The sequence below is a fragment of the Pelophylax lessonae genome (assembly GCF_965119305.1).
Source record: "Pelophylax lessonae genome assembly, chromosome: 9".
NCBI classification, from domain to species: domain Eukaryota; kingdom Metazoa; phylum Chordata; class Amphibia; order Anura; family Ranidae; genus Pelophylax; species Pelophylax lessonae.
Window position 1 is genome coordinate 151976536 of NC_138776.1, and position 27740 is coordinate 152004275.

The following is a 27740-nucleotide window of genomic DNA, read 5'->3' on the forward strand; positions in this document are numbered from 1 at the left end:
TGAATAATTTTAAAAGTTATCCCACAAACATAAGGCCCCTTTCACACGGATGTGCTTTTGCAGTGCTTTGCCAGGGCGATAAAAATGCATAAAAAAAAACATTCCTATGTAACTGTTCACACTGCAACTGCACTTGGTAAAGTCCAAGTTCAATACCACACCAAAAGGTACCTTTCATTGTAAGTCAATGGGAACGCATCAAAAGTGCATCAGTGTGAAAGACCCGTAAAATCCCCTCTACACAGTTCTGTGCTTTCATTTGCCACTGATGCTTGTCACTTCAGCTGTGATAACATAAGCCTTAGAAAATGTATAAAATACACATATTAGTCTGACTACACTAAGTAGCTGGAAGTGATATTTGACTAGACTGAGTCAAGTTGAATGGGACTACCGTTATCCAATCTGTAACGCTGAAGATGTTTTGACACCCATCCAAATCAATCCATCTGATCTAATGAGTGTCCAGAACATATTCCAGAAATTATAGCTACACAAGTAACTCACAATAATCCAACCGCAATGGTGTTATGTAATGTGTCACATCACATTCCGATTGCCCAAGAACATGATGGGAGTTGTAAATGTTTGTGAAACCATCCTGGTCCATAGGCCCATGGAGCCTGGGATAGAGGTCAATTGTTTGGGGCACACAATAAAATCAAGGTGGTGTAAACTGTCAATTTGGCTGGGTAAAGATGTTCAAACACTATTATATGAGGGTGGCCCCCAACCCAGCTATGGAAATGCGTGCGGTTTGCTATGAGCTAGGATTATTCATGGCTGTTTTGTGCACTATGATGCTAAAGTATATAAAGCTATAAAAAGAAAAAAAATATGAAAGCTGTCACCTGAAAATGCTAAATGCTGGTCTGTACTGCTGATACTCAGGCAACAATACTTTGAATCACTGATCCTGACCAAGTATGCTGATAAGGATAGCTGACTTTTCTCCAACTGCTAATCTGAAAACTTGTTCTGGGTCACTGAATCAAAGTATTAAAGGTATTGGGCGACCATGTCAGCCAATCATTTATTATTTTCAGAAGTCAGGGACAGTAATCTCTGTATTTTTATCATTATATGTCTCCTATAAATGGAAGAATAGCAACTCCCACCATGCTGCTGCTAAAATAGTGAGGTATTTGAACAGCAATATGTATGACCACCTCAACAGTTGTGCAGAGGACATGAAGGGAGTAGGAGCAAGGGATGATGTAAATGCCTGACAGTCCTTCCTCCTTTGATCCACAATTCTCTGTTTCTGGGTAGATAAACCTCAAATGTAGATATGTTCCTGCTGAAAACATAGAAATAGCTTCTGCAAAGCCCTGATTAATTGTAGATGGAAATGGTCTACCTTATTTGTTTAACACTGAACTGGAATAAAATTCACAATATCAACACACACACTTTTATGGTGTAATGGAGACTGAGCACAAATTCCTTTACATAATTTACAATTATACAGGCCATGTCCTCCTCAAGGCGAAGGAAGAAGTAGCCACATAGATAGTGGTAAACAATTTCCAGAAAGAAAGGACATTTATAATTTAGAATTCTAAATTTCACACCAAAGAGTCACAAAGAATCAAGCATCCTTCACCAAAAACTTAGAGTAAAGGTGATTAACATCACATAAATTAAGTCGCACCCAAGTGATGCACATTATTCGATCGTAAAGACCTCTATCACTACATAAATGGAGGCTTGACAGATGGCATATTTACCCTTTATGTACCCAACTGTTCACTCAGTTTTGTTGTCATTCCCTCATCTTTCTGTCAGGGACAGTTAATAAAAACTAAAGAAACATCCAGTATGTAGTTCAGAACTTCCTTCTTAGAACAGAAGTTTTTTTTGCAAGCTGCCATCAATTTCCTGACAAATGCAGAAGCAGGGGGTACATTCTTTGTTTCAGAAGAGTAGGTGAGGCCATGCAAATCATTCTTTAGATCTCTTTAGTTATGTCAGAGCTGCTTTCATGAGAGAAACCTGGATACTACCTTTACAGAGCTCTACTACAGAAAATGCTAGTTAACTGGTTGTCATGACTGCCAATTCCATATTTCTTGCAGGGCCAGTGACTCAAAGCATGAATCCAGTGAGTCAGCAAAGCAGCAAGGCAACTAGCATCCAGAGGAGGAAAACGGCAGGCACTATATTTCTTTAAGTGTAACTGTAGTTAATAAATAAAGCCCTGATAGATTACTTCATGCTGCCCCTTTTGCAGGTATAGCCACAGTGGGTATAGTAAAGAATCACCCCCTTTAAAATATTCACACATGGTTGTTTTGCAGCCTGAAAAACAAAGTCAAAAGCAATATTTGTTTTATCCAGCTGTATTTACTCAGTGCAACTTTTCCAAGTGAAAGATATAAAAAAAAAAAAAAATCAAACACAGAATTATAGAGTTGAAAAAAGGATCTCCCCCTTGTGTCCGAATTTTGTTGGACCACCTTTTGCTTTATCTACAGCCTTTAGTTTGTTGGGATATGTCTCTACTAACTTTGCAGATATAGACTTTGCAATATTTGCCCATTCTTCTTTGCAGAACTGCTCAAGTTCAGTTAAATTGAATGGTGACCATTTGTGGACTACAGTCTTCAGGTCAATGCACAGATTTTCAATGTGTTTTAAGTCTGGGCTCTGACTAGGCCATGCGAGGACATTCACCTTTTTTACCTTCAACCACTGCGTGGCCATTTTTGTTGTGTGCTTTGGGTCATTGTCATGTTGGAAGATAAACCTTCTTCCCAAATTACAACATTCTGGCAGAGGGCAGCAGATCTTTTTCAAGAATTGGAAGGTATTTTGCCCTATCCATTTTTCCTTCTGTCCTGACACGTGCTCTAGTCCCTTCTGCAGAGAAACATCCCCATACCAGGATATTACCACCTCCATGCTTTACCGTAGGAATGGTGTTATTTGGATAGCAAGCTGCATTGAATTGCCAAACAAAGGATAAAAAACAGTGGAATAATAACCGACTCGCCAAAGCGACTAGGTGGTGTTCCTGGAGCCTGTGGTTAATGGAAGAAAGGAGGGGATAAAAGCACAGAGAAGTGCCCATCAAAAGGGGGCTCCAAGAGGAACAAACTGTGGTATCTCTAAGAAAAAAAATTAAGTTTATTAATCACAAATTATGAAAAGTCACCATACCTTCACCACTCTGATAAAAACATCAGTATGACAACGTTGTCATATACTTAAAAACAGGTAACTAGGGCTCACATGCATACTTCCAAGCACACACTGAAAGGGGCAGCGGAAGGTGGGAGCTATGGAAGTGATGAATGGTAAAACCCTAGGTGACGGCTAACATTCCCCAGGTAAGGACTGAAAGGAAGTAATGGACTGGGGGCTCTGATAAAGCACAGTGCAGGTGTAAATGTTTTCCACTGAGGATGGACAGTCTCAAATGCAGTACTACAAAACAAAGTCTCATCCATTGGTTCCACAGTCTAAAGCAGTGTTTTTCACCCTGTGAGCTGTATTGGATTTCCACCAGACATATTGTTTGCCGTTGAGGCCATATAATTCAATTTTAGTCTCATCTGACCAAAACACCTTTTTCCATGTGGCCTCTGAACCTTCAAGGTGTGTTTTGGCAAAGCTCAATCGTGACTGCATGTGGCCTTTGAGGAATGGCTTTTTTCCTGCAACCCTCCCATACAAGCCACACTTGTGAAGAATTTGTGATATTGTTGACATATGCATACAATGACCACTTTGTCAAATTCCTGCAACTGCTTCATAGTTGCTGTAGGCCTCTTGGTAGCCTCTCTGACCAGTTTCCTCCTGGCTCTTTCATCCAGTTTGGTGTGATGTCCTGATCCAGGGAGGGTCTGTGTTGTACCAAATATCTTCCACTTCTTAATAGACTTGACTGTGCTTCTAGGCATTGATAAAGCCTTTGACATTTTTGAAACCCATAGATTTTTTCGTTTCAGTTGCACTACCAAGGATTGAAATGTTCCAGGAAAGCTCCTTTTCAATGCTGAGTGAATAAAAATGACCATAGCTGATCACAGTTGAAAGTCAAATGGCTTTGTGTGCCATTGATAAGGGGATTAGCTAAACCTGATTGAGTTTACATGTCATTTCTAGGAGGGGCGCTCCTTTCTCTAACTCACTGATTCGGTTTTTGATTTTTTTTTTCTGACATGTTGCTGTTATGTTGGATGTTATAAGTTGCACTGAGTAAGTATAGCCAGATAAAACAGCATAATCTGACTTTAAAAGGGGGGGGGGGGGATTTTTTCTATACCCAGTGTATGTCAAAAATTAAAAAAAAATAGGTGCCAATACTGTTTAAAATCCAGTAATGTATTGTCTCCACCCTGCTCTGCACAGCCTCAGTTGTCCTGTATTCTCAGCACTGTCCCAATAATCAGGGAGTTACTAGACGCTGACTAGCTGACAGCCTAAAGATTTACTGCAGCTGGGGGTGAAGGAAACAGGATTGGCACAGACTGTGCTGAAGGCACAAAAATTAGGGAAAGAAGAAAAAGGCATGATAGGTGACAGGACAAACTCTGTTGCCAGGGAGACACAAAAGAGTTAAAGTTATATTAAGGGCAATATATTAAAAAAAAAAAAAACAAACAGGTTATATTTACCAGCTCTGTGCAGTGGTTTTGCACAGAGCAGCCCCGATCCTCCTCTTCTCCCGTTCCCTGCCGACGCTCCTGGTCCCTCCTGCTTCCAAGTGCCCCCAGAGCAAGCAGCTTGCAATGGGGGCACCGAAGTAGGTGTGCTCCCTCCTGGGAGAACACATGATTATTGCTATCGTCTATAATCGCATAAAAAACTGTCTATGGCCAGCTTTAGGAGGGGCAGAGCTTCAATAAGGAGAGGACTGCACTGGGCTTTAACAAAATAGCAGCCTCCAGCAAGCAGAAAAATGAGCAATGCTAGAGGCAATTTACAGCATACACTAATTTTGGTAGCATAATTATTATTGTGGAATGTAGGTTTTTTTTGGTAAAGAACAAACGATTATTAATCTGTTATGGGTATATGTCCACTTTGAGTGAAGTTTTTTCATTAAAGTGGTCAACAGTGAGGCCAGAGCCTCCCTGATAGCAATGGGCAAATATTTAGGCCTATAATGTTTAAAATCCAGTAATGCGCGGTTTGTCTGCTTTTGGAGCGGTCACTGTTTCTGGAACATCTTCCAACCGACTATAGTGATAAATGCTTGGTTAACACCGAGAAAGAGGGGGGAGGGAATGGCCCTTTTCTCAGAGCTTTTCCTGCAGGGCAAAGAAGTTCTGAATAACAAAGAGAAGTAAAGAGCCCTTGGGTGACCCTAAACAACCTATTCTTCAACAGGGCATGGTCGCAAACTACCGATGACATACATACAACTTTAACGAGTTAGGTTGTGATAAGTGATCCAAAAGGAACCAAAAAAACTTTCACTAAAATTGCCTTCTAAGAACAGAAGGTATTTCAATGTCATCAGCTACATTATAAAAAAAAAAAAAAAGATTGGTTTTTCACATTGTAGAGGCAGACCCATTTAGAAAAGTAGCACAAATGCTTTGAAGACAACAGATCTGTTAATCAGCAGAAAAGTCATGTCTCAGCAAAGATGAAACACAGGTAACAGTTTGCTGAAGAAATCAAGTAGTCCCCATTGTCTTGTCCAATCCAGAACACAAGGGAAAATATGAAGGAGGAGGAAAGGCCTGTCATACTTACGTCGTGACTAACCTGTAATGACACAGTGTGGTAACTAGCTGGCACACTCTCATCTTCCTCATCATCGCTGTGAGAACGATACTGGCGCTGGTTGGAGACTCTTGAGCGGCGCAATGTATTTTCTTTCTCTTTACTTTTTTTCTTGAAACGGCTAGCTTTACTGTCATACTTATGGCTCTTTGCTCTCTTCTCTTGTGATTTGTACCCTTTAAAACACACACAATTTGGAGAGATACATTTGGCATCAAAGGATTAAAGGTATCCGAATGCTGATCAAAATTTGGTCTGAACAAGTATACGTGTCTATGGCATATTTTTTGAAACATTAACAACCCACAAATCAAATAGTGTTTTTGTGATACCATTTGGCTTTAAAATGATCAGTGTTAACAACAAAAAAAACAAAAACTCTGCAGTCGAACACCTTTCATTCTTTAAATGTGAAACTTAGGTACACTCCATGGAAGTGGTTGACTTTTTCAATGTATTTGAACAGGCAAGCCTAAGATCTTGACTTTAAAGAGATGTGTCAAAATTTTTGCCGGCCGTAAATTGTTTTCAGCATTTTGCCAATCAAGAAAAAGGTGCAGATAATGGCGCCGAGCACGCACACGATTTTGCCGCAATTTACGGTTTCCTTATGGTGTGTTTTTCATTGGTCATGTGCCTCAGAAATTGCATTAAAAACATAACACGGTGCGTTATTGATGCGTTCTTGCTGCATTTTTTATTTCACCATGGAGGTGCATTTTTGGTGCGGTTTTTTAACTGATAAAATTCTTGCTTGCTGCATTTTTGAACACCACAACAGAAGCGCAACACACCAGTGTGAAGACATACATAAAATTTAATAATAAAAATGTCCGACAGAATAATATTCTTTTAAATACAGGATATTAATTAAAAAGTCAAAAACAACAATTACTGTTGTGCTCATAAGTTTACATACCCTGGCAGAATTTATGATTTATTGGCCATTTTTCCAAGAATATGAATGATAACACAAAAACTTTTCTTTCACTCATGGTTAGTGTTTGGCTGAAGCCATTTATTATCAATTAACTGCGTTTACTCTTTTTAAATCATAATGACAACAGAAACTACCCAAATGACCCTGATCAAAAGTTTACATGCACACAAGTTGACACAAAGGGGTTTAAATGGCTACCATCCTCATCTGTGATCGGTTTGCTTGTTTTGTGTGTGTGTGTAAAGGTCAATGAGTTTCTGGACTCCTGACAGACCCTTGCATCTTTCATCCAGTGCTGCACTGACGTTTCTGGATTTTGAGTCATGGGTTCAAACTCTAAGTGGGAAATAAGGGGTTCTGTTGAAATCAAACCACAGTCAGGTAGACCAACTAAAATTTCAGCCACAACTGCCAGGAAAAATTGTTAGGGATGCAAAGAAAAACCCACAAATAACTTCAAGTGAAATACAGGACAGTACTGAAAACATGTGGTGTGGCTGTTTCAAGATGCACAATAAGGAGGCACTTGAAAAATGATGGGCTGCATGGTCGAGTCACCAGAAGAAAGCCATTACTACGCAAATGCCACAAAGTATCCCGCTTTCAATACGCCAAACAGCACAGAGACAAGCCTCAAACCTTCTGGCACAAAGTCATTTGGAGTGATGAGACCAAAATTAAGCTTTTTGGCCACAACCATAAACGCTACATTTGGAGAGGAGTCAACAAGGCCTATGATGAAAAGGTACACCATTCCTACTGTGAAACACGGGAGGTCGATCGCTGATGTTTTGGGGATGTGTGAGTTCTAAAAAGGCACAGGAAATTTGGTCAGAATTGATGGCAAGATAAATGCAGTATTTTATCAAAAAATAGTGGAGGAAAATTTGCATTCATCAGCTCGGAAGCTGCGCATGGGACATACTTGGACATTCCAACATGACGATGATCCTAAACACAAGGCCAAGTCGACCTGTTATTTGCTACAGCAGAATAAAGTGAAGCTTCTGGAGTGGCCATCTCAGTCTCCTGACCTCCCCACTCTGGGGAGATCTCAAACGTGCAGTTCATGCAAGACAACCCAAGAATTTACAGGAACTGGAGGCTTTTTGCCAGGAGGAATAGGCAGCTTTACCATCTGAGAAGATAAAAAGCCTCATCCACAAATACCACAAAAGACTTCAAGCTGTCATTGATGTTAAAGGGGCAATACACGTTATTAAGAACTGGGGAATGTAAACTTTTGATCAGGGTAATTTGGGTAGTTTCTGTTGTCATTATGATTTAAAAAGAGTAAACACAGTTGATTGATAATAAATGGCGTCAGCCAAACACTAACCATGAGCGATAGAAAAGTTTGTGTGATCATTCATATTCTCATAAAAATGGCCAAGAAATCATAAATTCTGCCAGGGTACTTGAAGGCAGGAGTGCCAGTGAGGGACCCAAAAGAGGAAGATCTGGGCTGCTTTGTGCAAAATCAGTAAACAGAGCAGGCAAGTATAACATGTTTGGTATTCAAAAAATATTCTTTAATATCACATTAAGCCTTTGAAATATCCAAAAGCAGTGCAACTGGAGAATAGAAAACACAGCAAACAAACCTCAAAAGGCCCAAGAATACAGAGAACTGGGGAATACCTGCAGCTCAAAGTGCCACCTAAAAGACCTTACACCCACCCAAAGCTGGCATCAGATGACATTTACTTGGTACTTGGTAGAGAATGTGTAAACAGAAATCCATGTGGCAGCCTTGAAAATCTGAGAAACCATTTTTTGATGCCAAAAAGCATTCACAGATCTAGCAGAGCTAGCTTTGACTGGAAATGGCGGAATCCGACACCAAAAGCTTGGTAGACTGTCTCTCAGAGTCACCTAGAGATGGTGGAGGTCAGTGCACTGTTATGGGGTCTATACACTGATGCAAAAAGGAAGTCTTCTTGAAAGAAGCAGTGGCTAAATTGTAGACTCTCATAGCTTAAGCTACATCCAAACATTTAAAGGAAATTTAGATTTTGTGAACGAGAGGGGTTGAAAGAACAATGTCCTAGCTTAGGTGAAAGGCAGACAATGTTAGGGAAACATTCCTGAGCCTTGACATCACTTTGCTCCATGCTAAACCAAAATTGATTCCTTTTAAGATAAGGCTGTCAATTCAGACACTTTCCTAGCAGAGGTGAGGGCGGCACAAAAATCCCACCCTGTGGGTGCAAGAAGAGTGTAGAAAAATTGGTATACACAGCAGTTTATGTGAAGCACAGAAAGAACCAGATTCAGATTGCAAGGAGTCATAGTGGAATGGCTGGAAGGAGGGGGGCAATACTTAGAAGACCCACTGCACAATGCAAAACCAAAAAGGGTTTCTTTTTAAGATAGGGCTGCCAGTTCAGACATTTGCCTCACGGAGGTTATGGCGACACAAAAATCCCACCTTGTGGGTGCAAGCAGAGAGTAGAGAGAATTGGTTTACAAAACAGTTTCTGAAGCAACGAGTGAACCAGACTCAGATTGCAGGGAGTCACAGAAAAATGGACACGGTAAGCTACAGGGGAGACCCACTGTACATTGGCTTTACAGAGTTAGAGGCCAGCAGACTCTGGCTCTTGTGGCTCTTGGCACCACCAAGGGTCAGCTTCATGACCCTTTCTATTCTGTTTCAGACACTGGCCAGATCTAGCTGCAGGAGAGAATTCATCCTACTGAGAAACTCCTGAGGTAGAAGCCTCAAGACTCACACCAACTAAAGCATGCCTTCCAAGTGCAATGATACTCCTGTTTCACCCGCACAAAATTGCATACTGTTCCGGGTAGCCTCACTGCATTTTTAATGCTCTTCCCGGAGGTCAATCCACTTTAGTAGTGCAGAGGGGTATTAGAACTAGGTTCACTAGTCCATGACCCATCCACTTTTTTTTTTTTTTTTTTTTAATTGTGGCCACCTTTTTGACGTCATATGGGGGGGGGGGGGATAGGAGATAGGTGGGAAGACTTTCTTTTTAAATGTGGATGGATGTAAGGTGTTTATATTGTTTTGCATTTGATATTGCCATTGAGTGATTTTAAACTGCAATTAAATTGATGTTTCATACATTAACTGGAATATGCCACTTAGTCTTCTAAGGTAACCACTTTTAAGAGGGTGGGAAACTCATCCACCCACTGCAATTTCTTCTTTTTGTTGTTTGGATTATGTGAGACTAATCACACAGTGTGGGAGTCAGTTACCAGTATACAAACTACTTCTGTTATCTTATTCATTTGATCAACACACTAGACAGAGGTTTGTCTTTCGGTACAGGGATTCTTTAGCCGAACCAGTGGATGCTCTGGTGGCTATGTGGAATCGGTAAAAACCCTGTTCTGTAACTTTCGTATCCTAAAACATCTGTCTCATCTGCTTTGCGGGATTCAGAGGGAATGCATTCCAGTGATCAGCAATGCCCCAGACTGGCCAAGGCAGGCGTGGTACACCGGCCTAAAACTTCTGGCACCACTTCTTGGGCTCTACCAGATCATCAAGATCTGTAAATAGGAGCAGTATTGCCTGTTTCACAGTTATTGGCTTTACCGGCTTGGCAGTTAAAGCTCATGTTCCAAGGGACAGGGGCATCTTAGTCTAAGATGCTAAAAGTTAGGAAGTATCATTACACATGGAAGGCATGCTTTAGTTGGTGTGAATCTTGGGGCTTCTACCTCAGGAGTTTCTCAGTAGGATGAATTCTCTCCTGCAGTTAGATCTGGTCAGTGTCTGAAACAGAATAGAAAGGGGGATAAAGCTGATTTCTTCTTTTTGTCAGTTTGTTGTTGAATCTGGCCAGGAAATCCACAAACCGTGTTTCCCACCTGCAGCACAGGTCCTGGAACATCTTTAGGTGTAGTGACCACTCCCCAGGGTCAAGGAGCTCCTGGCTGAGGAATTTTGTCTGGCAATTGTCTACACCAGATGTTTTTTGGTATATACTAAATTTTGTTTGAGCGCAGTCTATACACCCTGTTATACCTAAATAATGGGCATGGATAATGCTCATTTGACGTGCTGCTCACACACTTATTTAATCCTTAGATCATTTTTTACGTTTATTTATTGATCCATATTTGATGGAATAGCATTTATAATCACCTATTTGTAGGTTAATGAGTATTATTAATAGATAGAGATTAATAGATTTTTTCCAAGCCAACATTTCTGTATTAAAAATCCTTTTTTTTTTTTTTTTTATTGGTCTTATTTGATATTCTAATTTTCTGAGATACTGAATTCTGGGTTTTTACTAGCTGTAAGCCATAATCATCAAAATTAAACGACAAATGCTTAAAATATAATATAAATATATAGGAGTAGAACTTTTTGAATTGATTTACTGAAATAAATTAACTTTTTTACCCAGGGAGGAGAGTGGCAGGAGGTCACATGATTGGCCAGAAACAATCTGGGAAAAGGTATTTACAGGCAAAAGTTTATACAAACATTTAGTGCCGATTCAAATTTGTGCGATGCGGGAACGCTGCGAATATGCAGCGTGTTCCCGCATCGCATCCGCACATCTGGCAGTTCACTGCCATATGCGATACGCAGGGGGTGTCAATTAAAAGTTAACGACACCCCCATTTGCGATCGCAGATCGCAGTGCGATCTGCAATTTCGCACAGAATCGGATCGCACAACTGTGAACCACTGTGCGATCGATTCTGATGCAGCTCAAAAAAAGCCTCATGTGCGAGTTTGCTGCGGATGCGCGGCGAATTCAGCCATACAAAGTGTATAGCTGAACTCACATCCGCACATGAGATCGCATGTAATGAAGGAGCAGTGCGCTCCGAATTACATGCGATCTCGCAAACCGCACAAGTGTGAACCGGCACTTATACAGTGTAGGATGGCTTAGTAGAACAGAGGGGCTGGCAGTAATGTTTATTTAACTTTATTGCCAGCTACCAACAACGGTGGGGGGGTTGCAGAGGGGATGGCTCAAACACACAGGAGCTGACAGGCAGGCAAGGAGGGGAGAGAGGAGAGCAGCAGCGGCGTGACAGACATGCAACCTTACAATGGTAATCTTGGATCAGCAGCCAGGGGGACACACATGAACAGGCAGGATCAACCAGGTTGTTTTTAGCATAGAGGGGGACAGATTAGACAGCACATGCACTGTGCTGTTTAACCTGCTATAAGGGAAAAGGATCCCTCTTTTTTTTTGGGTTACAACCTCTTAAAATATCAGTTTTGGATATGGTGTTCTTTAAAGGAGATGTAAAGCCAAAACTCGTTTGGCTGTACATCTCCTATGGATCACAGTGAAATTCTGCACTCTTGTGACCCATCTTCAGCAGAGAGTGGTCTGAAGTCAACTCTCTGCTGACGTCACAGATGTCGGTCCAGGCACCGCGTCATGGCGATCAAGCAGTCGCTATTCGCTAGGTGCCTGGACCGACACCCGGCTTAGGCCCTCAGTAAGCCGCTGAGAACCTGAGCTGGCCGCTCCCTGCTTCTCCACAACTCAGCACTCCAATAAGTGAGGAGGGGGCAGAGCAGAGGGCTGCTGACTGGCTCTATACTATTTTTAGTATAGACTGCTCTTGCTATAAAATGCTCGTCATTTATACATTTAACTATTCGTTATAATAGTTATGCATTATAAAAAAAGTTATTTAATAATACTTCCTATGTTGTAAAAGCAAAGTAAAGAACGTATCATATTTTGTTAGTTAAAAAAAAAAATCCTAGCAACACTTACACACACCTCCGTTTAGACTCGCCTCTACGAAGACACGAATGGTCTTCACACACAGCTCGAAGTTTTCTGGTGTAACATGTGCAGCATCCCGGACAATGAAAGAAAGAGACTCCACGCTCTTCATTAGAGATTTTGTATCATGTGGACCAAAGTCCAAACCAATTATTAAACTGTACTGGTTTATGGGAGTGCTGGCACCAGGCTTGGTCATTGCTGCAGACACTTTAGAAGAGTCAACATCCTCCTTTCCGACCTGTGTAGAGAAGACAAACCATTTATATGCTAAAAGTACAAAATGAAGCTTCAATGCTGTGTTGTAAATTGCAAAATGACTTGCTTTACACTTTTACACCTCAGGTAGTCGAAAGTAGCAAATTCTAATGAAAATTATATCTTGAACTTTATAAATGTATCCAGATAGAATTGAGTTGTATCACAGAGGATCTTCATTGTCAGCTTTTTTTTGGATTAATTTTCATCCCTTCATTTTGCTATCTCCTACCAGCTGGGGGTATAGTTTATCTAAAGTTTATCCCTGCTTTACCCCCTTCCCCTTTCTTTCCTTCTAAAGAAAATCCTTGATTCTTACCCCTTTCCCCATAAAAACTAAAATGGAATCTATTGTGGTGGAGTGCTGGGAGATGGAGAGTCTTAGGTTTTAGGGGTTACTACTGCACCCAGGGCTGGCAATAGGGGGCATCCTCCCCAAATGATAGCGAGTGAATGAGAGTGAAAAGGAATAAATTTGTAGCGCTCAACAAATTTAAATCACAGTGAATTCTTCATTAAATCTGGCTCCAGGGTAGAGTACAGAGGGTGGTGATCAATGGGGAGTACTCGGATTGGGCGGGTGTGGAAAGTGGGGTCCCCCAGGGTTCTGTCCTGGGACCAATCCTGTTTAATTTATTCATAAATGATCTAGAGGAGGGGATATCTAGTACAATCTCAGTATTTGCGGATGATACTAAACTAAGCATGCCAATATCTTCTATGCAGGATGTGGAAACCTTGCAAGCAGACCTGAACAAAATAACGGGGTGGGCAACTACATGGCAGATGAGGTTTAATGTTGAAAAATGTAAAGTAATGCACTTGGGGGCCAGAAACCAGAAAGCAAGCTACTCACTAGGGGGGGAACCTCTGGGTGAGTCTAGGATGGAAAAGGACTTGGGGGTACTGGTAGACAACAAGCTTGGCAGTGGCATGCAATGCCAAGCCGCCGCAAGCAAAGCCAACAGAATACTGGGATGTATAAAAAAGGGGATTCACTCCAGAAATAAAGAGATTATTCTCCCTCTCTACAAGACTCTGGTCCGGCCACATCTGGAGTATGCTGTCCAGTTCTGGGCACCGGTCCTCAGGAAGGATGTGCTGGAACTGGAGAAAGTCCAGAGAAGGGCAACAAAAATAATTAGGGGAATGGAGGACATCAGCTATGAGGAAAGACTACAAGCACTGAACCTTTTCTCTCTGGAGAAAAGACGATTGAGGGGGGATATGATATCAATGTACAAATACTGTACTGGTGACCCGAGCATAAGGAACAAACTATTCAGAGAAAGGAGATACCATAAGACACGTGGCCACTCACTAAAACTAGAGGAAAGGCGGTTTTAACCTTAAAGTGCGTAAGGGGTTCTTCACTGTAAGAGCGGTAAGGATGTGGAATTCTCTTCCACAAGCAGTAGTATCAGCAGGGAGCATTGATAGTTTCAAAAAACTATTAGATGGACACCTTAGAGACCACAACATACAGGGGTATACAATGTACGGTTAAAAGCAAACACACACACGCATCATGAGTTGAACTGGATGGACTGATGTCTTTTTTCAACCTCACTAACTATGTAACTATGTAAATCAACATCAATCGTGCAAATAATAAAAGTCTCTAGTGTCCAAACAATTGGGTCAACCAAACAGCCAATAATGGAAACACAGACTTCCCAGAAAGCTCCACGTGGAAGAACATACATTGCTGAATCTGGCGGCAGAGGAGGCTTGGCTTCTGAATGTGGCATCATTCTGGCTGTTGTACATATACCTATGAGAAAATGGGATGCACAAGATTCTAATGAGGATCACACAGCGTGTTTGACCCCCTATAATTAAGGGGTCCAGTGGCTCTGGTACGCGGTACCTATACATCTCACTGGGTGATCGTGTGGAGGTGAAGGCTTTTTCTAAAAGAATCACTCCTATCAAGTCTGTGTTTCCATTATTGGCTGTTTGGTTGAGCCAATTGTTTGGACACTAGAGACTTATTTGCACGATTGATGTTGATTTAATGAAGAATTCACTGTGATTTACATTTGTTGAGCGCTACAAATTTATTCCTTTTCATTCTTTTATTAAAGACTTACTGGTAGTTGTACAATTTCTATTACAGAGGACACCTCTTTGACTCATCTAACAATGGAAGTTACATATTCATAATCTTATCTGTACAGTTTTAAAGTGATAATATTTTTAATTCTGCAAGATTTATGGATTTTTGCTACTCGGTTTGCTAACAATGATGGTATTAATGCTAATTTGACAACTTCTGAATTTCTATTTACATGATGCTTATTGTTGGTATGTCTGTGATACTCTACTCCATTGCTGGAATACTCTCTTACCATTAACCGAAATCTGCTGTAACCCACTGTACATGTATTTTTCTTGAAAAATGATCAATAAAATAAACAAAAAGTTATTAGAAAAAAAAAAAAAAAATAATAAAAGGATAAAGGCCCCTTACCACCAGCCAACCGCTATTCACCATATCCACATCAGTGACGGATCGGTGCATCTTTGATTGCTTGCTATGTTCTGTGTAAACCTCAGAGTCTGAGGTGTACCCACGATCCAGACTCACATCAGTTGAGTGGTATGAAGACACTTCACTGTCTGACTGTGCACCTGACAACAGAGATAAAAGTAAAAAAAAAAAAAAACAAAACACAGCAATATCACTTCAAAAATTTAAGATACATTAACTGGGAGGACAAACTACATTGTGTAAAGAAAAGAATGACCCCCTTTAAAACAATCACATTTTGTTGCTTTGCAGCCTGCAATGAAGACAGACACTGTTTTTGTTTTACTCAGTGAAACCTATACCATCCAAGTGAAAGATACAACACCAAGATGTCTTAAAAAAATGTTTAAAAAATAAAAAAAACAGAATCACTGAGTTGGAAAAAGGATCACCGTCTTCTAAAAATGGCTAATCAGGTTTAGCTAATCAACTTCAATTTCTATTACAGCACTAAAATTGAGCTTTCCTGGAACATTTCAGTCCCTGGTACTGCAATTGAAGCAAACAATCAACTATGGGTGGCAAGGACCTGTCAAAATATCTCCTGGGATAAAGTTGTGGACGGGTACAAGTCAGGAGATGGATACAAAAAATGTCAAAGGCTTCATCAACGCCAAGTAGCACAGAGAAGTCTATTAAGAAGTGGAAGGTATTTGGTACAACACAGACCCTCCCTGGATCAGGACATCACTCCAAACTGGATGAAAGATCCAATATGAAACTGGTCAGAGAGGCTACCAAGAGGCCTACAGTAACTCTGAAGCAGTTGCAGGAATTTATGACAGTAGTCATTGTGTGCATGTGACAACAATATCACAAATTCTCCACAAATGTGGATTGTATGGGAGGGTTGCAAGAAAAAAAGTCACTCCTTAAGAAAGGTCACATGCAGTCACGACTGAGCTTTGCCAAAGCATACCTTGAAGATTCTGAGACCACATGGAAAAAGAGGTTATGATCAGATGAGACTAAAATTGAATTATTTGGCCGCAACACTAAATGATATGTCTGGCGGAAATCCAATACAACTCACCATCCAAATAACACTCTTCCTACAGTAACGCATGGAGGTGGTAAAAACCTGCTATGGGGGTAGATTCTCTGCAGCAGGGACTGGAGCACTTGTCAGGATAGAAGGAACAATGGAAGGGGCAAAATATCGTCAACTCCAAGGAAAATCTGCTGCCCTCTGCTAGAAGTAGATCAACGGGAAGGTGGTTTACCTTCCAACATGACGATGACCTGAATATTGCAAAGTCTAGAGATGCTAAGTTAGATGCAAAGTTAGCAAAAGGTGGTTCAAAAAATACTGATCCTTTTCACAATTCAGTGATTCTGTTTTTTTTTTTTTTTTACCTGACCATGTTGGTGTTATATCTTTCACTTGGATGTTATAAGTTGCAGCTGGATAAAACAAAAATTGTGTCTCTTCATCTCCGGTCTGCAAAGCAACAACATGCAATTACTTTATAGGGGGGGTAGGACGTACTCTTGGAAATATGCGTCCAAGCTAAGCGTACAGAAGAAAAAAAATACAAAAATAATTTTACCAAAAACTAGGCTATGATCTCTGTTACTGGAAATAAATGAGACACTGAAAATCAAAAGCAAAAAATCAGTTTGAAAAAAAATTCTGGAATACCAACAGCCTTTCTGCTCATGGTGTATATACGGTCACATAAAATCCCTGGGTTTCGTTCTCTATTTCCCTGTAAATACAGCGAATCTAGAAAGTATTCACGGCGCTTCACTTTTTCCACATTTTGTTATGTTACAGCTTTATTCCAAAATTGATTAAATTCATTATTTTCCTCAAAATTCTATAAACAACCTCCTATAATGACAACGTGAAAGAAGTTTGAAATATTTGCAAATTTATTAAAAATAAAAAATCCCATGTACATAAGTATTCACAGCCTTTGCTCAAAACTTTGTTGAAGCACCTTTGGCACCAATTACAGCTTCAAGCTTTTTTTTTTTTTTTGAGTATGACGCTACAAGCTTGGCACACCTATTTTTGGGCAGTTTCTCAAATTCTTCTTTGCAGGACCTCTCAAGCTCCATCAGGTAGGATGGGGAGCATCAGTGCACAGCCATTTTCAGATCTCTCCAGAGATATTCAATCGGGCTCAGGTTTCATCAGACCAGAGAATTTTGTTTCTCATGGTCGAAGAGTCCTTCAGGTGCCTTTTGGCAAACTCCAGGCATGCTGCCATGTGCCTTTTACTAAGGAGTGGCTTCCGTCTGGCCACTCTACCATACAGGCCTAATTGGTGGCGTGCTGCAGAGATGGTTGTTTTTCTGGAAGGTTTTCCTCTCTCCACAGAGAAATGCTGGAGCTCTGTCAGAGTGACCATTTGGTTCTTGGTCATCTCCCTGACTAAGGCCCTTCTTTCCTGAACCCTTAGTTTCGCCTGGTGGCCCACTCTGGCAATAGTCCTGGTGGTACCAAACTTCTCCTATTTACAGGTGATGGGAGGCCACTGTGCTCATTGGGACCTTCAATGCTGCAGACATTTTTCTGTACCCTTCCCTAGATATGTGCCTCGATACTATCCTGTCTCAGAGGTCTACAGACACTTCTTTGTACTTCATGGCTTGGTTTAAGCTCTAAAAAGCCCTGTTAACTGTAGGACCTTATATAGACAGGTGTGTGCCTTTCCAAATCATGTCCAATCAACTGAGTTTACCACTGGGGGGACTCCAATCAAGTTGTAGAAATATCTCCGGGATGATCAGTGGAATCAGGGTGTACCTGAGCTCAATTTTGAGTGTCATGTCAAATGCTGTGAATACTTATGTACATGTGATTTTGCTTTTTATTTTAATAAAGTGGTATTTAATAAGTGCTGTTCTTTTTACTATAAAAACAGCAGGATCATTTGGGAAAAACGATTCTCTTAAAATGCCAAGTTCGTACATCCCCCCCCCCCCCCCAAATTGACCCCCTTTTAGAAAGTAGACACACCAAGAATGTCTTGCTGCCCGGATTTAAAAAAAAAAACACGGAGGGGGGGGTTTAAAAAAAAAAAAAAAAAACAGAACTTGGTAATGATACACTAATACAATAAGATACAAGTCATACAAGGGGGGGTAAGGAGAGTGCTTAAAATTGCAATCCATATCATATTTACTTGAAATCCTATATCCCCACCATTCATGGTAATATTACACAAATGTAAAACGAACAGGGTTTGTGTAATAAATCTACACGTAACCACAAATTTTAGCTACTTTTATGCTGATACTTGAAGTGCACACCATCACCAACAGATGGCACCAATGACTCATTCTTAGATGTACTTCTAAATCCATCAGGTAATAAATATGAAATTTACAAAATGTAAGGCTGTCGTCCTCATCTATGCTCTACAATTTGAAAGCTGAAATAAAAGTGCAACTGGTGAATTTAAATCCAGACCTGCACTATTGTTCTGAGTCAGTGATTCACTAAGTAGTTAAGCGAGGATAAGGATGATAGCTTCAAGGCCTGCACCTTTTAAAACCAAGCTGCCAGCTACAGTGCTTAGATTTCTATCCTGACATGTAGTCTTCAACATATGGCTCTGTGAACTTAACATATTTAGTGATACTATTTAAGCTCATGTGTGACTGGCACGAAGATGAGATTGGTTATATTTTTATTTTGGAACAAAACACAAGTGCAAAAAAATATTTGAAGTAGTTTTTCCACAGATGAGGCAATGTCAGACAGCATATTTTTCTCAGCTTGACACAAAGTGGTTGTAAAGGTAAAAGTTTTTTTATGCATTCTCTGCTAAACGTTTCAATAGTGCCTCCCCTATTCTTCCCCTCACCACTCCATCAATGCTGTCCTGTCTGCAGCAGCTCTTCTCCCTTCTCTCACAGGCTTATCAGAGACCAGAGGGAATGTGCCCAAACCGCACTGTGTGTAGCTATAGATGCATACAGCCCAGCTCAGGTTCAAGCCCACACGAGAGGCTGCCTGCTATGGGGGGCACTGGGAAAAGAGCAGCAGCCAAGAGTGCGGTCAGGGGACCCCAGAAGAGGAAGCTCAAGGGCTGCTCTACAAAACCATTGCAAAGAGCAGGTAAGTATAAAAAAGTCTTTACAGGAAATTTAAATAAGCTGGTGTAACATCCTCCTAGGTAGGTGCTAGGAAAAAGCATATGGGTGGCCCTGTCTGCATATCAAGGGGGCCTGATCATTTAGTTAGGCTGTCGCATGCTTCCAGGTGAGACCTGTTGAGCCTGGGGAGTCTCCCCACTGTTTCCAATGAGGGATCTTATTGGACAGTGGAGGAAACCTAGCCAATAGCACACCAGGGCTCATGGCTATCTCAGTGGGCAGAGTTTTCCGCAATGCACCCTGGGATGGGCTATAAGTCTGAGGGGAGCATTTGACAGGGCGTATTTGGTGGGAAGCAGAGTCCCAGGAGGAGGGTGATGGCTGTCTCTCCTCCTGTCAGTGATAGTGAAGGTGCCCTGGGCAGTCGGCCTAAAGGACGAAGGTTGAGTTGGGCTGCAGAGAGGGATCCAGAGTGCTGGGGACTGAGTGGAGCTGCTAGGCCGACGTTTCGGGGAAAAACAGTATCGTGAGTACTTGAACCCCCGCCCTGGGGTCTGCCTAGGAGAGGGGACCAGTCCAGCCAGCTAACCGGTGGAGAAGGCTTAGAGCAGGGATCCTCAAACTACGGCCCTCCAGCTGTTGTGGAACTACACATCCCATGAGGCTTTGTAAAACTCTCACATTCATAGACAAGACAGGGCATGATGGGAATTGTTGTTCCTGAACAACTGGAGGGCCATAGTTTGAAGACCCCTGGCTTAGAGAAAGGGGGTGCCAGTGTCGAAGCCCTGAAGTTTAGTGAGAGAAAGAGGGTGCCGGTGTGGGCCCTGAAGTGTTTAGCAGCGCAGCAGTAGTGCAAGTAGCTACCTCAGCAAGGAGTGCTTAAGAGAGCTCAAAGAGGACTTCTTTACGCAAGAAAGCAGTCCAAAGTCAGTTTCAGTTTGGAGTTAACAGGCAGCGTTAACAGGCAGCGTTAAACAGCATCAACCGGCGTTGACTGGCATTTAGCCAGTGTCAAGTCAGCACCACTCGGCATTTCTCAATTGTCCCTAGCAAATTGTGTATAGTTGAACCAAAGGAGTATAAAGAGAAAGACAGCCGCACTCCAGCTTGAAGATGCAAAATATAAAATCCGTTTATTTGAATCCAAAAGATAAAATCAATCCAAGATACAGTCCATAATACAGTCAGAGACAAGGGATGAAAGCATAGCAGTTGACGCGTTTCACGGATAAACGTCCGCTTAGTCGTAACCATGCACATACATGAAAAGAGAAAAGATACTGCTTAAATAATGGCAAAAGCTTCCTGAGCCCATCCTCGATCATCGTTAATTGAGCACACAGTTGCAAATCATCAGTGCTTGATTTTCGGATAGAGACAGCCTAGCAGACTTTCATGTATAAAGACACCACCCTAAGCAAGGTAATTGCAATGGGTGTAAAGGACAGAAAACAAAAGAATGAAAGAATAAAAAACAGTAAATGAAGAATAAAATTAAAATAGTGAAAAGAAAAAATATGAAATAAAGCATAGGACTAGATAAGAAATATAGAACCATATCCGTAAAATGCATGTGTGTTGCTGAAATAATATCTCAAAGTACAAAACACAGAACCTCTAAAAAAAGAAGAGGTCCCTCAGTTTAAACAATTCAATATACACATATGCACCGCCGAGATGGCAATAAAGGAAAACATACATATAGGTCCCATGAAGTAGGTATAAATATATATTAAATATATAAGAAAACGAAGAAAACAAGCAAAACTAAAAAAGAAAAGTGAAGTAAAATCACCCTGGAGAATAGAGAATAGAAAATATTAAAGAATTAATAAATAAAACTCATAGTTAAACTATATGTATATTATGTTGCTGAGACCATCACAACTGTGTATTCCATAAACAATAACGATCGTATTGTGTAATATTCAAATATCTTTAAACATCATACACCCCAATTTTGTTGTAACAAAAATGATCCTGATTATGGTAACATAGATTTATATAGTCACATCACAGAAAAATCCATTACATGTAGTGCAGATATACACACATGTATTAACCAATATATCGGAATGTATACACACATGTTGCAAGACATGCAAATGTCGCATAGAAACAGCAACCCCAATATTCCAGAGTGAGCAAAACATCCAGAAAAGCAAAAATAAATCAAGGAATGAAAAAAAAAAAAAAACAAAGAAGAAGGAAGACAAGAAAAGAGTGAGATGTCACCCATTTTTATTCATGATGTTGGGCTATACAAATTAGGGTGAGTGGTAATCTTTCTTGGATAGGAATTCCCCCATGCATCTCAATATATGCATGTCCTTTGTCTGTATAATATGCTACTTTCATTTGGTTTATTAAATTTGTACATGTCCTTTGTTTTTCTATATTATACTATATATGAGTCCAGTTTTTTGGTGGACATGTTTTCAGGACATGCATACATTGAAGAGCTATAGTCTTTATGGGCTTATATGCATTTGTATGGGATCGAAAGATCTATATCGTTGATATATCTATCAATGTATGTGCATAAGTTCTCTCACTTGCAATCTGGTTAGCTATATCTGTGGGAGGTAAATTTCTTATTACATGTATGTGAACAGGAGGGTGTATCTGCAGCCTGTGGACTCCACAACGGGTCTGATGTTTTTCTTGATATTTTCTTACTATTTAGCCATTATTGGATATGGACATTTAACTACCTGGATGGGAGGTTTATTGCAAGTTTTAACATCTATATTGTTGCATAGGGTTACTTATCCTTGTATATTAATACGGGTATCTCTGGATGGGCTGTGTGTGTGTGTCCTTTTCTGCCCGATGTGGTGATGTGTATTTTCACAAACTATATCGGGTGGATACATACACGGAGCAATTTCTCCCTAACATTTGGTCCTACACCTCCTTTTCTATGCTTGGTAAGTGGTGTGTTTATTTTGTTCTTTTCTCCCAATTTATGGGAGGAGATGGTATTTGGATATATGGGATAAATATGCTGCAGGCAAGTTAGATTTAAAGTGGAGTTCTACCCTAAAATTAAACTTACCTCCATCTTCTCGCTCCGGGTCACCTGAAAAACAAATGGATAATCGCGATTTTTTTTTTTTTTACTTACCTTGTAGAGAAAATATACTTACCTTACTTCCTTCTTCCTCCCCTCGGCGGCCACGGCGAATCGTCACTTCCTGGCTTTTGCAATGATTCCTGGGAGCTGAACGTCATCGCTCCCAGGAATCAATGCGCCTGCACCGGCCCCGATGTCAGTTCCGGTGCGCGCGCGTCATTCCCTTCTAAACAGCTTCTGGGCATGCCCAGAAGCTGTGGAGGGATGACGCGCGCGCACCGGAAGTGACTTTAAATCTAACTTGCCTGCAGCATTGCAGTGCATCGTGGGACCGAAGAAGAAGGAAGAGGATGCCGAAGAGGATCGTGCTGGCTTCAAGCTGCCCACACCTGAGATGGCAGCGCTGGAGAATACTTTTTCAAGGTAAGTATTTCTCCTAAAAGGTAAGTGCAACCCGGGACAGATCAGAGGCTAGCCATTGTGGAATGTGCTAGCCCTGACTGTCCCGGGGGGTATTTTTATTAAAAAAAGTATCCCCTGGGTGGAACTCCACTTTAACTATAAAACTCCAGTTGAGGTAACTACATTGTTGTTAAGACTTTCTCCCCCTTCCACATCACACACTCATTTATGGTTCATTTGACCGATCGTTATTTATCTCTGATTCTCGCTCTCTTTTCTTGTCTTCCTTCTTTGTTTTTTTCATGCCTTGATTTCTTTTTGCTTTTCTGGATGTTTTGCTCGCTCTGGAATATTGGGGTTGCTGTTTCTATGCGACATTTGCATGTCTTGCAACATGTGTGTATACGTTCCGAGATATTGGTTAATACATGTGTGTATATCTGCACTACATGTAATAGATTTTTCTGTGATGTGACTATAGGAATCTATGTTACCATAATCAGGATCATTTTTGTTACAACAAAATTGGGGTGTATGATGTTTAAAGATATTTGAATATTACACAATACGATTGTTATTGTTTATGGAATACACAGTTGTGATGGTCTCAGCAACATAATATACATATAGTTTAACTATGAGTTTTATTTATTAATTCTTTAATATTTTCTATTCTCTATTCTCCAGGGTGATTTTACTTCACTTTTCTTTTTTAGTTTTGCTTGTTTTCTTTTTCTTTTCTTTGTTCTTTGCCTATGTGCATGGTCACTCTGCAGAGATATGTTTTATATATTTATACCTACTTCATGGGACCTATATGCATGTTTTCCTTTATTGCCATCTCGGCGGTGCATATGTGTATATTGAATTGTTTAAACTGAGGGACCGCTTCTTTTTTAGAGGTTCTGTGTTTTGTACTTTGAGATACTATTTCAGCAACACACATGCATTTTACGGATATGGTTCTATATTTCTTATCTAGTCCTATGCTTTATTTCATATTTTTTCTTATCACTATCTGATTTTATTCTTCATTACTGTTTTTTATTCTTTCATGCTTTTGTTTTCTGTCCTTTACACCCATAGCAATTACCTTGCTTAGGGCGGTGTCTTTATACATGAAAGTCTGCTTGGCTGTCTCTATCCGAAAATCAAGCACTGATGATTTGCAACTGTGTGCTCAATTAACGATGATCGAGGATGGGCTCAGGAAGTTTTTGCCATTCAAGCAGTATCTTTTCATGTATGTACATGGTTACGACTAAGCGGACGTTTATCCGTGAAATGCGTCAACTGCTATGCTTTCATCCCTGGTCTCTGACTGCATTATGGACTGTATCTTGGATTGAATTTACCTTTTGGATTCAAATAAACAGATTTTATATTTTGCACCTTCAAGCTGAAGTGCGGCTGTCTTTCTCTTTATACAACACAGCTGTCTGGATTGCGGATCCTAGCTGCACCTTGCCTTGATGGTCGGGATTGCTTTCTCCCCTGAGCGGTTCCCCTGCCTCTTTTTTCTGATCTGGAACCAAAGGAGTATCCCACTCATTCCCTTCTCCCAGCCAAGTTCTCAATAAATACAAAAACCCCAAAGATACTGAACTGGTCATTGTCTCAGTGCTCACACTTGGAGAAACATGCACAAAGGTACTTTTGTTGCACCCGGTGACCCACATCCAGAAAAACAGCTGGGAATCCTGCTACACTGGTAATCTATATTAAAAAACACAGTTTAGTAGTGGTAGCCCCAAAACCCAAGTAATTTGATAACACAGTTGCCTCTTGAGGGTACACCTCAGAGCATACCATGCGGTCTCCTAAAGCACAGCATTCCACACTAGATTCAATGCTGCAAGCATAGGTCAAAATGCAACATTTAAAAACATTGCTCTTTAATTAGTTTATGGCCTATACATATACATACGCGGGCACACACACACACACACACACACACACACACACACACACACACACTATATCTCTGTATATTTATTCCTATAAGCTCTTAGTCACATCACTATCTATGATATAAAATATCCAGTGGGCACATTTCAGGTGGTTAATATGCAGAGCAGATGATCCTGTTTAATTTCACTAATGTACTTCAACAAGATATTGGTTTTCCTCATCTGTCCTTCATTGTAATCTGGCACAGCATAAAACAGCTGCTTATCTCTGAAAGGCATAGGATTTCATTAGTGCACATTCTCCATGTACCTGTGTCATTATCGCTCCTGGTTGTCACCTGCAGGGCAGGTGGAGGCTTTACCCCTGCACCAATGCACTCCAGCAGGCAAAACAGTGTGTACCAATCATTGCTGGAGTGGATGTTGGCAGCATTGGTCTTCAACAGTTCATGAAGGCCGAAAGCAACTTGGCGGCTTACTCGGGAAAGGACACTTGGCTTCATCATTAGCAGAATGCGAAGGGAAAGAAGAACCTGTAGAAATAACAAGCAGAATTAGTGCAACATTTTTTAAGACATTCAGGACCTTTTTTTTTTTTTTTTTTTTTTTTTTTTTAAAAGAACATTTGAGTAAATGTCACCTTTACAAAATGTACACAGACAAGCTAGATGCAGAATCTCATGCACAGCGTGCATCATCAGATCATCAGGCCTGCATAAGCATGGTATACCAAATACTGTTTTGGTATATGAGGGGATACACATTAGTAAGAACAATCAAAGTAAATTCAACAACCAAACACATGCCAAATTAATTTAAATGCAAAATAAACTACTATTTCACACCAGACAAAGTTGAGCTCACAAGTTTACATACCCTGGCAGAATTTATGATTTCTTGGCCATTTTTCAGAGAATATGAATGATAACACAAAAACCTTTCACTCATGGTTAGTGTTTGGCTGAAGCCATTTATTATCAATCAACTGTGTTTACTATTTTTAAATCATAATGACAACAGAAACTATTCAAATGACTCTGATCAAAAGTTTACATACCCTGGTGATTTTGGCCTGATAACATGCACACAAGTTGACACTAAGGCCCCTTTCACACAGGCGGACCGTTCAGATCCACCTGTCCGTTTTTTTGGCGGATCTGAACGGTCCCCCCATGCATTCCTATGGGGCATCGGATGTCAGCGGAGACATGTCCGCTGACATCCGACCCGATCCGATCCGTCAAATCTGGACGGATGGAAACCCTATTTTCCATCCGTCCAGCGGATCGGATCGGATGGGATCGGGTGAGAACGGACTGACGGTCCGTTGACATCCGATTTCCCCCATAGAGATGCATGGGGAACTGACAGCTGTGTCTCCGCACACAGCGCGGAAACACAGCTGTCATCCTCCTGCTCAGCGGGGGATCGGCGGCTCGATCCCCCGCTGAGAAAAACGGACTCCATCCAACGGACGGAGTGTGTGAAAGGAGCCAAAGGGGTTTGAATGGCTATTAAAGGCAACCACCCTCACCTGCGATCTGTTTGCTTGTAATTAGAGTGTGTGTGTATAAAAGGTCAATGAGTTTCTGGACTCCTGACAGACCCTTGCATCTTTCATCCAGTGCTGCCCTGACGTTTCTGGATTCTGAGTCACAGGGAAAGCAAAAGAATTGTCAAAGGATCTGCGGTAAAAGGTAGTTGAACTGTATAGAACAGGAAAGGGATATAAAAAGATATCCAAAACATTGAGAATGCCAATTAGCAGTGTTCAAACTCTAATCAAGCGGAAAATTAGGTGTTCTGTTGAAACCAAACCACGGTCAGGTAGACCAACTAAAATTTCAGCCACAACTGCCAGGAAAATTGTTTGAGATGCAAAGAAAAACCCACAAATAACTTCAGGTGAAATACAGGACTCTGAAAACATGTGGTGTGGCGGTTTCAAGATGCACTCATAAGGAGGCACTTGAAGAAAGATGGGCTGCATGGTCAAGTCGCTAGAAGAACGCCATTACTACGCAAATGCCACAAAGTATCCCACTTACAAGACACAAACAGCACAGAGACAAGCCTCAAACCTTCTGGCACAAAGTCATTTGGAGTGATGACACATTTGGTGAGGAGTCAACAAGGCCTATGATGAAAGGTACACCATTCCTACTGTGAAACACGGTGGTGGATCGCTGAGGTTTTAGGGATGTGTGAGCTACAAAAAAGGCACAGGAAATTTGGTCAGAATTGATGGCAAGAAATACTATAGGAAATTTTGCATTCATCAGCCCGGAAAGCTGCACAAGGGATGTATGCGGACATTCCAACATGACAATGATCCTAAACACCAGGCCAAGTCGACCTGTCATTGGCTACAGCAGAATAAAGTGAAGGTTCTGGACTGGCCATCTCAGTCTCCTGACCTCAATATGATGGAGCCACTCTGGGGAGATCTCAAAACGTGTAGTTCATGTAAGACAACCCAAGAATTTACAGGAACTGGAGGCTTTTTGCCAAGAAAAATGGGCAGCTTTACCATCTGAGAATATAAAGAGCCTCATCCACAAATATCACAAAAGACTTCAAGCTGTCACTGATGTTAAAGGGGGCAATACACGGTATTAAGAACTGGGGTATATAAACTTTTAAACAGGGTCATTTGGGTAGTTTCTGTTTTTATTATGATTTAAAAAAGAGTAAACAAAGTTGATTGATAATAAATGGCGTCAGCCAAACACTAAACGTGAGTCAAAGAAAAGTTTTTGTGTTATTCATATTCTCTGAAAAATGGCCAAGAAATCAAATTCTGCCAGGGTATGTAAACTTATGAGCACAACTGTATGCATACTAAGCAGGTTGGCTGAAAACATTTTATGTGGTCACAGTTTCTATAGTCCCCTGGGCACTCCATTTTGACTCATTTGTGTAGCCTTTGTTTTCACTGAGGTCTCATGTATAATGCATATATGCTGACCTAAGCAATTTATTTTGTGCATTTAATAAATCAGAACTTAAAGCAGGCCTTGAGTCATTTTTTCCATCTTTCCTTCTATTAAATCCTCTGCCCTTGTTGTTTTAACTTTTGATA

General features: G+C 40.8%; 1 protein-coding gene across 5 annotated transcripts in view; it reads right to left on the reverse strand.

Moving 5' to 3' along the window:
- GBF1 (golgi brefeldin A resistant guanine nucleotide exchange factor 1) overlaps window positions 1-27740 on the reverse strand; it is a 332969-nt gene that overhangs the window by 18026 nt on the left and 287203 nt on the right. For 2 of the 5 annotated variants that reach the window (XM_082268417.1, XM_082268418.1), the window contains 4 exons: window positions 24969-25191; window positions 15158-15318; window positions 12415-12667; window positions 5710-5915 (listed from right to left, as the gene is read on the reverse strand). In XM_082268417.1, coding sequence (XP_082124543.1) covers window positions 5710-5915; window positions 12415-12667; window positions 15158-15318; window positions 24969-25191 — 843 coding nt within the window. The remainder of the gene's footprint in view (window positions 1-5709; window positions 5916-12414; window positions 12668-15157; window positions 15319-24968; window positions 25192-27740) is intronic. The other 3 variants (XM_082268420.1, XM_082268419.1, XM_082268421.1) reach the window with 2 other exon arrangements.